The following is a 13,215-nucleotide window of genomic DNA, read 5'->3' as shown; positions in this document are numbered from 1 at the left end:
ACTAATGGTTACTAGTGGGGAGAGGGAAATCCAACCTTGGAGTTGGGCACCACCCACTCTGGGACTCTCGTGGGTGAGAGCGAGGGAAAGCCACCGGCGACCACACGAGGGCGCCCGCGTTCGGGCCGGGTGAGGCATTCCCGGGCGTGTCCAGCAGGGGACGCTGTCGGCGGAGACGGACCCTGGACCGGAAGCCGGGCTGGAGGCGTCCGGGCGCAGTCGCGGACTTCTTCCACTTCCGCCGCCGCCGCCGCGGGTCTGGGCTGAGTTGCCGTTTGTTCCGAGCCGCTACCCTCGCCGTCGCGATGCCGCTGGAGAACCTGGAAGAGGAGGGTCTGCCCAAGAATCCGGACCTACGCATCGCGCAGCTGCGCTTCCTGCTCAGCCTGCCGGAGCACCGCGGGGACGCGGCCGTGCGCGACGAACTGATGGCAGCCGTCCGCGATAACAGTGAGGCCGGCGCGAGAGCCGAGTCAGCGGCCTAGGCCTGGGCGGCCCCGCGCTCCCGAGCCTGCGGGGTTTTCCCCGACGGGGCTCGCGACCCCGGGGCGCCCCTCCGCCGGGGTCCCCGAGACCAGACCTGGCCTTTCCGCCCCACGGGGCTTTCCTTTTGTTGGGGGCGCCCTCTGGGACCGCCAGCCTTGCCCTCAGAGGTTTGCATCTCTGTGCGCCTCCACCCCTGGGGCCAGCCTCGGTCGTGGGGTTGGGGGGGCGCGGATCCCGAGGTGTTGAGCCCCGTGCCAGGCACGGAAGAGAGACATGACTTACTGTCATTAGCGACTGGTCTCGGGGACTTCAGCATTGCGGGTGGAGGGGAAACTTGGGTCGGTTCCTTTCGCCCTTCCTAGCAGTGAATGGCAGCGGGCCCTGTACCCGTGTACGCACGGGTCTGAGTGTGTGTGTGTGTGTGTGTGTGTGTGTAAACAAGCTTAGCCTTTCCCTTGCTGGAAGACTCTGTGGGAACAGAAGCCGCCGAGAGGCAAACCGAGGTTGTCCTCCCCCGGCCCTAGTAGAGGGCGGCGGTGACAGGCCTGGCCCTGATGCTGACCGCCCAGCCCTTTACCAAGCTCTGTCCCATCCCTTCCTCCTGGCAGGTAGGCGACTGGTGGATGACCTCGCAGTTGTGTACGAGGAAGGAGTGGGTAGACACTGAGGTTAGGGCAGGACGGGGCCTCACTCCTAAGTCACATCCCTCTTGTTCGCTCTCAGACATGGCTCCTTATTACGAAGCCTTGTGCAAATCCCTTGACTGGCAGATGGACGTGGACCTGCTCAGTAAAATGAAGAAGGCAAATGAAGACGAGTTGAAACGTTTGGACGAGGAGCTGGAAGATGCGGAGAAGAATCTGGGAGAGAGCGAAATCCGAGACGCGATGATGGCAAAGGCCGAGTACCTATGCCGGATAGGTGACAAGGTGAGTGAGATGGTCTCCCCTCTCTGTACAGCCTGAAATGGGCACTGTTCAAGGTTAGTAATGTGTCATTTTAAAAATTAACGTCCTTTTCCACCAAGTGCAGAGGTAACCTGCTTACCTGAACTAGTGAATCAGTGCAAAAAATTAATAAAGAAGAAGTTAGTAGTTTTCTTGCTACACCTATTCTGTCACCTGCCCCCAAACAGCAGCCGCTGTGTATTCTTCCCCCTCTCTCTCTATGCCAATAAAACAAGTGCCTGTCGGAGATGTTTATTTACTGTTTTTACAAAATTGGGATCGTTCTCAGTAGTTCACTTTTGTAACGTATCCTGGTTGGGAAGCATTGGTTCTGGTGCATTTTGAAAATTATTGTTTACACAGGTAATCGTCTCCTTATACGAAACTAAAATATTATAGTTAATGCTGAAGTTCTATTTGGTTTTTCTTTATTCTTTATCTCCTCAGAGATAATCTTTTAAATTCTTTTATTGTACATTTACAGGCATGTGTATGTACTTGTAGAAATTAGGTAGTATTGGTTTAAAAACTTTGTTTTGAATAAATGGAATCATAGTGTACTCATGTTGTCCCGTTTACTTTTTCATTCAGCATTATATCTGAGTGACTTCCCATGTTGATGTGCATAAATCTTGCTCTTTCTGGTTAACTGCTAGCTAGTAATGCATTGTAGGGCTATGCTGTAGTTTACTTAGCTATTCAGTGGTTGGGGATGTGTGTTGTTTTCAGCTGTTTTTGCTAGGACAAGCCACTGCTGTAAAAACATGCTTGTGTGTGTGCCTCTTTGTGTATATATGCTCATGTTTCTCTAAGGTGTATTCTATGAGATGAAATCTCTGGGACGAAGAACAGTTTTTATCTTAGTATGTGTGGCCTGTTCTCCTGCACAGCAGCCAACCTAATTTATACTGCACTCTCAGGGCACAAGAGGGATACCCGCAAGCATCGGATCTTTTAAATTTTTTAACTTAGTAGTTCTGTAACAGTGGTTAAGAGGATGGGCTTTGAATGTCCTAATTTTAAGCAGTGCACCCTGAAGTATTTACGTAATGGATGACACGGTGTCAATATAAATAAATTAAATAGTGTGAGCTCTTGGATAAGATTGCCTGGGTTGTATTTCTGACTTCAGTAATTATGATTTACTCCTCTGTATGAGTTTCCTCATCTGTTAAACAGGGATAATGATAGTCCTTAGGGGCAAAGAGCTTAGACTAGTGCCTGCTGCAAAGTGCTAAAATGTTAAATGATACGAGCTATTATTATTTAGTTTAAATTTAAAACAAGTTTTTTTCTTCTGATTATAAATTTAGGGTTTGAAAAAAAAGAAGCTTTGGTCATTGTAAAAAGTTGGAAAATACAGAACAGTTTAAAAATAGCTAATAGCTTGTGTGGCTTTCTAGGCTGTGTGTGGTTTGCTTTGGTTTGGTTTTAAAGAGGATGCATTATTACATGTGAATGAGAAACTTAAAGCTTTTGATTCAGGCCTTAAGGAATTTCAACAAGGATATGTTTGAATCAACATCAGGGGGTTGTAAATCGGTGATGTTCTAATAATATGTTCCATGTTTGTTAAATAGCATTCTTCTAAAAAGAAGAGTTGTCTTTTTTCCCCTCCTGTTTACTTTCTTGTTTTAATATTTTATTTTGTGTACTATTACTAAATAATGGACTTAGTGGATTTTTATTATTCACTGTGTTGTATCGATTATAGTCATTATTCTTTCCGGTGCTCAGTTTGTTACAGGTTTGTTAGTGCAGTTTCCTTCAAGATGGTTTCTTGGTCCTTTTGACATGATCTCCTTGGTCTTCCTTATTTTGTCATACAACAAGATGTCACAGGCTCACCTGTTATTTTCACTCTCCAAACCTGGAATCATCCATTTCTCCTAGGATCCCTGGTTTCTTTTATTGGGGGATAGTGTTTAAAAACCGAGATCTTAGTGCTGGGTGTGCCCATTACTGTCTTGCCAGTCTCTTTTTAGAAATGTATGAGGCATAACTAATAATTACATAAAACAAAGCCAGACACATACTAAAAAGTACCAAGTATAAGCAAATGATTTTATTCATGTTCATTTTTTTTGTTTTTGTTTTTGGGGGTGGTTTGTTTGTTTTTGTTTTGTTTTGGGTGTTTTTTTTTGCTGGTGGTGGTGGGTTTTTTTCTGTTTTTTGGCCAGGCCACGTGGCATGTGGGATCTTAGTTCCCCAACCAGGGATCAAACCCGTATCCCCTGCAGTGGAATCGCAGTCTTAACCACTGGACTGCCAGGGAAGTCCCACATGTTCATGTTTTAAAAGCAATAAAAATTTTATTCCACAATGATTTGAGATAGAATTGTATATGTAAATACTTAATTGTGTTCTAGTAGTCAGTGATTAAGATAAAATTTTTATTACCCTTTAGGTGATAAGATTGACAGTTTACAGTAATTTTACAGTAGTGTATTTTAATTGTTAAAGGGAAAAATATTGAATATATAGAACAAAGAAGAATATTGAAATAATGGTGAATAAATTATGAATGTGTTTCTTCCATTGTTTTCTAGAATATAAGTATATGCTTAGATACAGTTGATGTATTTTTTATAAAAGTGGAGAGAATCGTATAAGGAACCCCATGCAATTATCCCCCAGCTTTAACAAATATCAGCTCATGGCCATACTGTTCTATCTCTACTCCTACATGTTTCCCCAACTCCTTGCTAAGAAAATCCTAGACAGCTGATAGCTTTTGAAACTTTTAACCTTTTCTCACCTGTTGCCTTGGTTCTCTTGACAGGAAGGCGCTCTGACAGCCTTTCGCAAGACATATGACAAAACCGTGGCCCTGGGTCACCGACTGGATATTGTGTTCTATCTCCTTAGAATTGGCTTATTTTACATGGATAATGACCTCATCACACGAAACACAGAAAAGGCCAAAAGGTGCATTTTATTTTTTCATTTTTTTAATGTTTTATTTATTTATTTTATTTATTTATTTTTTGGCTGTGTCTGGTCTTAGTTGCGGCACACGGGATCTTTGTTGAGGCACGCAGGATCTTTTCGTTGTGGCGTGCGGGCTCTTTGCTGTGGCGCGCGGGCTTCTCTCTAGTTGTGGCATGCGGGTTTTCTCTTCTCTAGCTGTGGTGCGTGGGCTCCAGGGCGCATGGGCTCTGTAGTTTGCAGCACACGGGCTCTAGTTGAGGCCTGCAAGCTCAGTAGTTGTGGCGTGCGGGCTTAGTTGCCATGCGGCATGTGGGATCTTAGTTCCCTGACCAGGGATGGAACCCGCGTCCCTTGCATTGTAAGGTGGATTCTTTACCATTGGACCACCAGGGAATTTCCCAGAAGGTGAGTTTTAGCAGTGGGGATTTATTCCCTCTAAATTATGATGCTACAGATAGGAAATTGATGTAAGAAATTTGCCTATTTTCTTTTGTTTCCAACTAGTAAATTTGGTCAAATAATTAATGTTCTTACTTACAGAAATGTTCTCTTTAAATATTTCTTTTTGGTTTAAGTTGTTAAAAGCTGTTTTCTCTTTCATAATAACACAAAACTTGTAAAAAGTGGCACTGTTTTTTTTCCAGATCATCACCTTACTGTTTTGTATTTTATAGCTTGATAGAGGAAGGAGGAGACTGGGACCGGAGAAACCGCCTAAAAGTATATCAAGGTCTTTATTGTGTGGCTATTCGTGATTTCAAACAGGCAGCTGAACTCTTCCTTGACACAGTTTCAACATTTACATCCTATGAACTCATGGATTATAAAACCTTTGTGACTTACACTGTCTATGTCAGCATGATTGCTTTAGAAAGACCAGATCTCAGGGAAAAGGTAATGACTGAATCATATTTAAAGAATACCCCATGCTTTTCCACCTTAAATACACAAAAATCATTAAAGCACATATTTGTTTTTAAAAAAAATTTCTAGGTTATTAAAGGAGCAGAGATTCTGGAAGTGTTGCACAGTCTTCCAGCAGTTCGGCAGTATCTGTTTTCACTCTATGAATGCCGTTACTCAGTTTTCTTCCAATCATTAGGTAAGGATAGAGTTGCTCGTTTTGACTGTCTGTCTTCGTCTTATTCCTGACCCTGTTTGCAGATAACCTAAGATGATTTTTCACATATATGAAAAATATAGTGTGCAGATAGCTGTAGGTCTTTGGTTAGTACAGCTAATCTTTTGCCCATCTTGTTTATAGGGGGGTTAGCAGACTTTGATCAAGTGCTTTTGTGTGGTCCAAGAGGTAAGATTGATGTTTACATTTTTTAAGGATCGTTTAACAAAACAGGACAAAGAAAAATATGTGACAGCTCTATGGCTCTCAGCGGCTAAAAATATCAACCGTCTGGCCCTTTGCCGAGGAAGTTTGCCTGACCCCTGGTTTAGAGTCTTACTGGGATGTAAGGCAGAAGTGAGCAAATGGTTCGATGTACTGAGTTTTAGAATTGAGATCTTGAATCTCCTTTTGATTGAGTTGATGTTAATTGCGTTGAATTCAACAATGGGTTATTTATGCAACAGCTAAATCTTTGTGCCGATTTGCAAATCATTTTCAAGGGATGTTGGTTGAGAAAATCTGTTGAAAGTGCTTGTGGTGTTCAACCCAGGGGTCCTTCCCAGATGATTTTCCTAAAACTTAAAGAACTTGGCATTGATAATTCTCTTGTTTGTGCTGCAAGTTTCAGGAAGTATTTGGTTAATAAGTAGGTAGAATTTACGAAACATGGGATAGGAGGACTCCAAATGATGGTCTTCTATGTTTGGAGTAGGTATTGGCCCAGTGTTTATGGAGTGCTTTCTGCATAAAGTTAGGTTGCTTTATGGGAATTCATACTACTCCCCTCATGCAGTGTGGGAACAGGGCTCCTCAGGTGTGAACGACCTGTATGGCCCTATCTTCCCATATGTGCACGATGGGTGGGTTTGCACCCAAGATGTACTGCAGAATTGCCCTTCTCCCTTTTTTAGGCGTGTGGATCTCGTCATTATTCTGCTCAAATGTGGCGCTTTTCCCTTCTTCCTTCAGTCCAAAAATTTTAAAAATCCCTTCTCCATATTCCTGGAGGTCTTATTTTATGCCCCATCCTCTTTTTTTATTGAGATGTAAATCACTATAAAATTCAGTATTTTAAAGTGTGTAATTTCAGTGGTTTTATTAGTATGTTGACAAGGTGTGTAGCCACACCACTAATTCCAGAACATCTTCATCACCCCAAAAGATGTTCTGTACCCATTAGCAGTCACTTCCCATTCCTGGTCCCAGCCCCTAGTCTTTCTATCTCCGTGGATTTGCTTATTCTGGACATTGCATATAAATGGAATTACACAATATGTGGCCTTTGTGCCTAGCTTCTTTTGCCCAGCATAATGCTTTTACTGTCATCCATGCTGTAGCATGTATCAGTGCTTCATGCAGTTTATAGCTGAGTGATAACGCCATTGCATGGATATACCACGTTTTATTTATCCGTTCATCAGATGATGGATACATTATAAATAATGCTGTAATCAATGTTTATGTACATGTTTGTGTGTGGACACAGTGTCTAGTTTCTCCTGGGGATATACCTAGTAATGGAATTGATGTGTCATATGGTAACTCTTCAATTAACTTTTTGAGAAACTGCTGAACTGTTTTCCAAAGCAGCTACACAATTTTACATTCCCACCAGCAGTGTGAGAGTTCCAGTTTCCCCACATCTAATACTTGTAATCGTGTGTCTTTTTGATCATAGGCATCTTAGTGGGTGTGAAGTGATATCTTACGGTTTTGATTTGCATTTCTCTGATGACTAGTGATGCTGCATATTTTGTCATGTGCTTATTGGTCATATGCCCTATTTTTACTTACTTATTTAATTTTTTTTTTTTAATCTTTATTTTTTTATTTTTTGGCTGTGCCGCATGGCTTTCAGGATCTTAGTTCCCCAACCAGGGATCAAACCCACATCCTTGGCAGTGAAAGCACAGAGTCCTAACTACTGGACCGCCAGGGAATTCCCTGCCCCATTTTTTAAACAGCAAATTATTTTGTGATTCTTTTTTAGAGTTTTTCTCTACTGCTACTTAGGATAATTAAAAGTAGACCTTATGCTTTTTTCCTTTGTAGTGATCTTGACACCAGCACAGTGCCCGTATATTATTGAGTGCTCTGTGTAACTGTAATTTAAGAGAAAAATGGGGGAAAGTGCTATCCTAGTGTGATGAAATTGATGGCTTTTGGAAACTTTTGAATGGTTAAGGTAACCTCTTCCCATCTTCCCCGTCCCTACTGGCAACCTTTTATTTAAACAATTTTGGATTAAACTTTTTATATTTACCAAATTTACTCATTTCCCAGATATTTTTTTATTTTTATTTTTTAAAAATATTTTAATTTTATTGGAGTATAGTTGATTTACAATGTGTTAGTTTCAGATGTACAGCAAAGTGATTCAGTTATACATATACATATGTTCATTCTTTTTTAGATTCTTTTCTCATATAGGTTATCACAGAATATTAAGTAGAGTTCCCTGTGCTATACAGTAGGTCCTTGTTGGTTATCTGTCTTATATATAGTAGTGTGTGTATGTTCATCCCAAGCTCCTGATTTATCCCTCCCCGTCCTCATTTCCCCTTTGGTAACCATAAGTTTATTTTCGATATCTGTAAGTCTGTTTCTGTTTTGTAAGTAAGTTCACTTGTATCTTTTTTTTAAATTAGATACCACGTATGAGTGATACCATATATTTGTCTTTCTCTGTCTGACTTACTTCACTTAGTATGATAATCTGTAGATCCATCTGTGCTGCTGCAGATGGTATTATCTCATTCTTTTTTTGTGGCTGAGTAATACTCCATTGTATATGTGTACCACACCTTCATTATCCATTCCTTTGTCGATGGACATTTAGGTTGCTTCCATGTCTTAGCTATTTTAAATAGTGCTGCAGTGAACATTGGGTTGCATGTAACTTTTCAGATTATGGTTTTCTCCAGATACATGCCCAGGAGTGGGATTGCTGGATCATATGGTAATTCTATACTTAGTTTTTAAAAGATCCTCCATATTGTTCTCCATAGTGGTTGCACCAATTTACATTCCCACCAGCAGTGTAGGAGGGTTCCCTTTTCTCCACACCCTCCCCAGCATTTATTGTTTGTAGACATTTTGATGATGGCCATTCTGACCCTTGTGAGGTGATACCTCATTGTAGTTTTGCTTTGCACTTTTCTGATAATTACTGATGTTGAGCACCTTTTCATGTGCTTTTTGGCCATCTGTATGTCTTCTTTGGAGAAATGTCTATTTAGATCTTCTGCCCGTTTTTTGATTGCATTGTTTGTTTGTTTGTTTTTGACATAGAGCTGTGTGAGCTGTTTGTGTATTTTGGAGATTAATCCCTTGTAGGTTGCTTCATTTGCAGATACTTTCTCCCATTCTGTGGGTTGTCTTTTCCTTCTGTTCATGGTTTCCTTTGTTGTACAGAAGCTTTTAAGTTTAATTAGGTCCCATTTGTTTATTTTTATTTTTATTTTTATTTTCATTACTCTAGGAGGTGATCAAAAAAGATATTGCTGTGATTTATGTCAAAGAGTGGTCTGCCTATGCTTTCCTCTAAGAGTTTTATAGTGTCCGGCCTTACATTTAGGTCTTCGATCCATTTTAGGTTTATTTTTGTGTATGGTGTTAGAGAATGTTCTAATTTCACTCTTTTACATGTAGCTGTCTGGCACCACTTATTGAAGAGACTGTTTTTTCTCCATTGTATATTCTTGCCTCCTTTGTTGTAGATTAATTGACCATAAGTGCCTGAGTTTTTATTTCTGGGCTTTCTATCCTACTCCGTTGATCTATATTTCTGTTTTTGTGCCAGTACCATATTGTCTTGATGACTGTAGCTTTGTAGCATAGTTTGAAGTCAGGGAGTTTGATTCCTCCAGCTCCATTTTTCTTTCTCAGGATTGCTCTGGCTATTCAGGATCTTTTGTGTCTCCATATAAAGTAAAAAAATTTTTTGTTCTAGTTCTGTGGAAAATGCCATTGGTAATTTGATAGGGATTGCACTGAATCTGTAGATTGCCTCGGGTAGTATAGTCATTTTGACAATATTGATTCTTCCAATCCAAGAACATGGTATATATCCTTCCATCTGTTTGTGTTCATCTTCAGTTTCTTTCATCAGGGTCTTACAGTTTTCAGAGTACAGGTCTTTTGTCTCCTTTGGTAGGTTTATTCCTAGGTATTTTGTTCTTTTTGATGCGATGGAAAATGGGATTGTTTCCTTAATTTTTCTTTCTGATCTTTTGTTGTTAGTATATAGGAATGCAAGGGATTTCTGTGTGTTAATTTTGTATCCTACAACTTTACTGAATTCATTGGTGAGCTCTAGTGGTTTTCTGGTAGCATCTTTTCTATGTATAGTATCATGTCATCTCCAATGGTGACAGTTTTACTTCTTTTCCAATTTGGATTCCTTTTATTTTTTTCTTTCATTGCTGTGGCTAGGACTTCCAAAACTGTACTGAATAGAAGTGGCGACAATGGACATCCTTGCCTTGTTGCTGATCTTAGAGGGAACGCTTATAGCTTTTCTCTGTTGAGAATGATGTTAGCTGTGGGTTGGTCATATATGGCCTTTATTATGTTGAGGTAAGTTTCTTCAATTCCCACTCTCTGGAGAGCTGTTCTCATAAATCGGTGTTGAATTTTGTCAAAAGCTTTTCCTGCATCTATTGAGATGATCATATGGTTTTTATTCTTCAGTTTGTTAATGTGGTGTGTCACACTGATTGAGTTGTGGATATTGAAGAATCCTTGCATATCTGGGATAAATCCCACTTGAGTATGGTGTATGATCCTTTTAGTGTATTGTTGGATTTGGTTTGCTAGTATTTTGTTGAGTATTTTTGTGTTTATGTTCATCAGTGATATTGGCCTGTAATTTTCTTTTTTTGTGGTATCTTTGGTTTCGTGTCAGGGTGAGGGTGGCCTCATAGAATGAGCTTGGGAGTGTTTCTTCCTCTGCAGTTTTTTGGAAGAGTTTCAGAAGGACAGGTGTTAACTCTTCTCTAAATGTTTGATAGCATTCGCCTGTGAAGCCATCTGGTCCAGGACTTCTGTTTTTTCGAAGTTTTTTAATCACTGTTTCAATTTAAGTACTTGTGATTGGCCTGTTCATATTTTCTATTTCTTCCCAGTTAAGTCTTGGAAGGTTGTATCTTTCTAAGAATTTGTCCATTTCTTCCAGGTTGTCCATTTTGTTGGCATATGGTTGTTTGTAGTAGTCTCTTATGATCCTTTGTATTTCTGTGGTATCCATTGTAACTTTTCCTTTTTCATTTCTCATTTTATTGATTTGAGTCCTCTTTTTTTTCTTGATGAATCTGGCTATAAGTTTAGCGAGTTTGTTTATCTTCTCAAAGAACCAACTTTTAGTTTCATTGATCTTTTCTATTGTTTTCTTCATCTCTATTTCATTTATTTCTGCTCTGATCTTTATGATTTCTTTCGTTCTACTAACTTTGGGTTTTGTTTGTTGTTCTTCCTCTGGTTGCTTTAGGTGTAAGGTTAGGTTGTTTATTTGAGATTTTTCTTGTTTCCTGAGGTAAGATTGTATTGCTGTAAACTTCCCTCTTAGAACTGCTTTTGCTGCATCCCAAAGGTTTTGGCCCATCATGTTTTCATTGTCATTTGTCTCTAGGTAATTTTTGATTTCCTCTTTGATTTCTTCAGTGAGCTGTTGGTTGTTTAGTAACATATTGTTTAGCCTCCATCTGTTTGTGTTTTTTACAGTTTTTTTCCTGTAACTGATTTCTAATCTCATAGTGCTGTGGTTGGAAAAGAGGCTTGATATGATTTCACTTTTCTTAAATTTACTGAGGCTCGATTTGTGGCCCAAGATGTGATCTGTCCTGGAGAATGTTTAGAAGAATGTGTATTCTGCTGCTTTCTGATGGATGGAATGCTCTCTAAATATCAATTAAGTCCATCTGATCTAATGTGTCATTTAACGCCTGTGTTTCCTTATTGATTTTCTGTCTGGATGATCTGTCCATTGATGAAAGGGAGATGTTAAAATCCCCCGCTATTATTGTCTTACTGTCAATTTCTCCCTGTATGGCTGTTAGCATTTGCCTTATATATTGAGGTGCTCCTGTGTTGGGTGCATATATATTTACAACTGTCACATCTTCTTGGATTGATCCCTTGATCATTATGTAGTGTCCTTCTTTGTCTCCTGTAACAGTCTTTATTTTCAAGTCTATTTTGTCTGATGTGAATATTGCTAGTCCAGCTTTCTTTTGGTTCCCATTTGCATGGAATACCTTTTTTCCATCCGCTCACTTTCAGTCTGTGTGTGTCCCTAGATCTGAAGTGGATTTCTTGTAGATAGCATATATATGAGTCTTGTTTTTATATCCGTTCAACCAGTCTGTGTCTTTTGGTTGGACCATTTAATCCATTTACGTTTAAGGTAATCATCAATATGAATGTTTTATTGCCATTTTGTTAATTGTTTTGGATTTGGTTTTGAAGGTCTTTTTTTCTTCCCTTCCTCTTTTGTTCTCTTCTCTTGTGATTTGATGTCTATCTTCAGTGATGTGTTTGGATTGCGTTTTCTTTTTTGTATCTCTATTGTAGATTTTTGGTTTGTAATTCCCATGAGGTTTTGATATGGCAGTCTGTATATGTACAAGATTGTGTTAAGTTGCTGATCTCTTAATCTCAAATGCATTTCCAATATCCTGCCTGTGTACTTTCCTCACAATTGCTGGTTTTGATATCATATATACGTGTGGATGATTTCTTACCGTTACTTTGTATTTGCCTCTACCAGTGAGCTTCTCCATTTGTAATTTTCTTGATTCTAGTTGTGGCCTTTTCTTTTCCGCCTAGAGAAGTTCTTTTAGGATTTGTTGTGAAGGTGGTTTGGTGGTTCTAAATTCTGTTAGCTTTTGCTTGTCTGTAAAGCTTTTGATTTCTCCGTCGAATCTGAACTAGAGCCTTGCTGGGTAGAGTATTCTTGGCTGTAGGTTTTTCCCTTTCATCACTTTAAATATATCATGCCACTCCCTTGTGTCCTGCAGTTTCTGCTGAAAAATCAGCTGATAATTTTATGGGGGTTCCTTTGTATGTTATTTGTTGCTATTCCCTTGTTGCTTTTTATATTTTTTCTTTGTCTTTACTTTTTGTTAGTTTGATTAATATGTGTCTCGGAGTGTTCCTCCTTGGGTTTATCTTGTATGGGCCTCTCTGTGCTTCCTGGACGTGAGTGTGTGTTTCCTTTCTCACATTAGGGAAGTATTCGGCTATAATCTCTTCAAATATTTTCTCAGGCCCTTTCTCGCTTTTTCTTCTGGAACTCCTATAATGTGAATGTTGGTGCATTTAGTGTTATCCCAGAGGTCTCTGAGACTGTCCTCATTTCTCTTCATTCTTTTTTCTTTATTCTGTTCCGTGGCAGTTATTTCCACCATTCCGTCTTCCAGCTTACTCGTTCGTTCTTCTGCCTCAGTTATTGTGCTATTGATCCTCTCTAGTTTATTTTTCATTCCAGTTTTTGTATTGTTCATCTCTGTTTATTCTTTAAATCTTCTAGCTCTTTGTTAAACATCTCTTGTAACTTCTCGGTCTGTGCCTCCATACTTTTTGAGATCTTGAACCATATTTACTGTCATTACTGTAAATTCTTTTTCAGGTAGGTCACCTACTTCCTCTTCATTTAGTTGTTCTTATGGATTTTTATCTTGTTCCTTCATCTGAAACATATTTCTCCGCTGTCTCGTTTTGTCTGATTTT

At 39.7% G+C, this 13,215-nt stretch overlaps 1 protein-coding gene across 1 annotated transcript in view; it reads left to right on the top strand.

Moving 5' to 3' along the window:
* Nucleotides 1–223: 223 nt before the first annotated feature.
* The window catches only part of PSMD6 (proteasome 26S subunit, non-ATPase 6), a 20,653-nt gene continuing 7,661 nt past the window's right edge, over nt 224–13,215 (top strand). The window contains exons 1-5 of the mRNA XM_036868589.1: nt 224–450; nt 1,210–1,415; nt 4,216–4,361; nt 5,039–5,258; nt 5,358–5,466. Coding sequence (XP_036724484.1) covers nt 306–450; nt 1,210–1,415; nt 4,216–4,361; nt 5,039–5,258; nt 5,358–5,466 — 826 coding nt within the window. The 5' untranslated portion in view covers nt 224–305. The remainder of the gene's footprint in view (nt 451–1,209; nt 1,416–4,215; nt 4,362–5,038; nt 5,259–5,357; nt 5,467–13,215) is intronic.

The sequence above is a fragment of the Balaenoptera musculus genome, chromosome 11 (genome assembly GCF_009873245.2).
Source record: "Balaenoptera musculus isolate JJ_BM4_2016_0621 chromosome 11, mBalMus1.pri.v3, whole genome shotgun sequence".
NCBI classification, from domain to species: Eukaryota; Metazoa; Chordata; class Mammalia; order Artiodactyla; family Balaenopteridae; genus Balaenoptera; species Balaenoptera musculus.
Note: the sequence above shows the minus strand (reverse complement) of the source record. Positions and strands in the feature narration are given on the sequence as shown.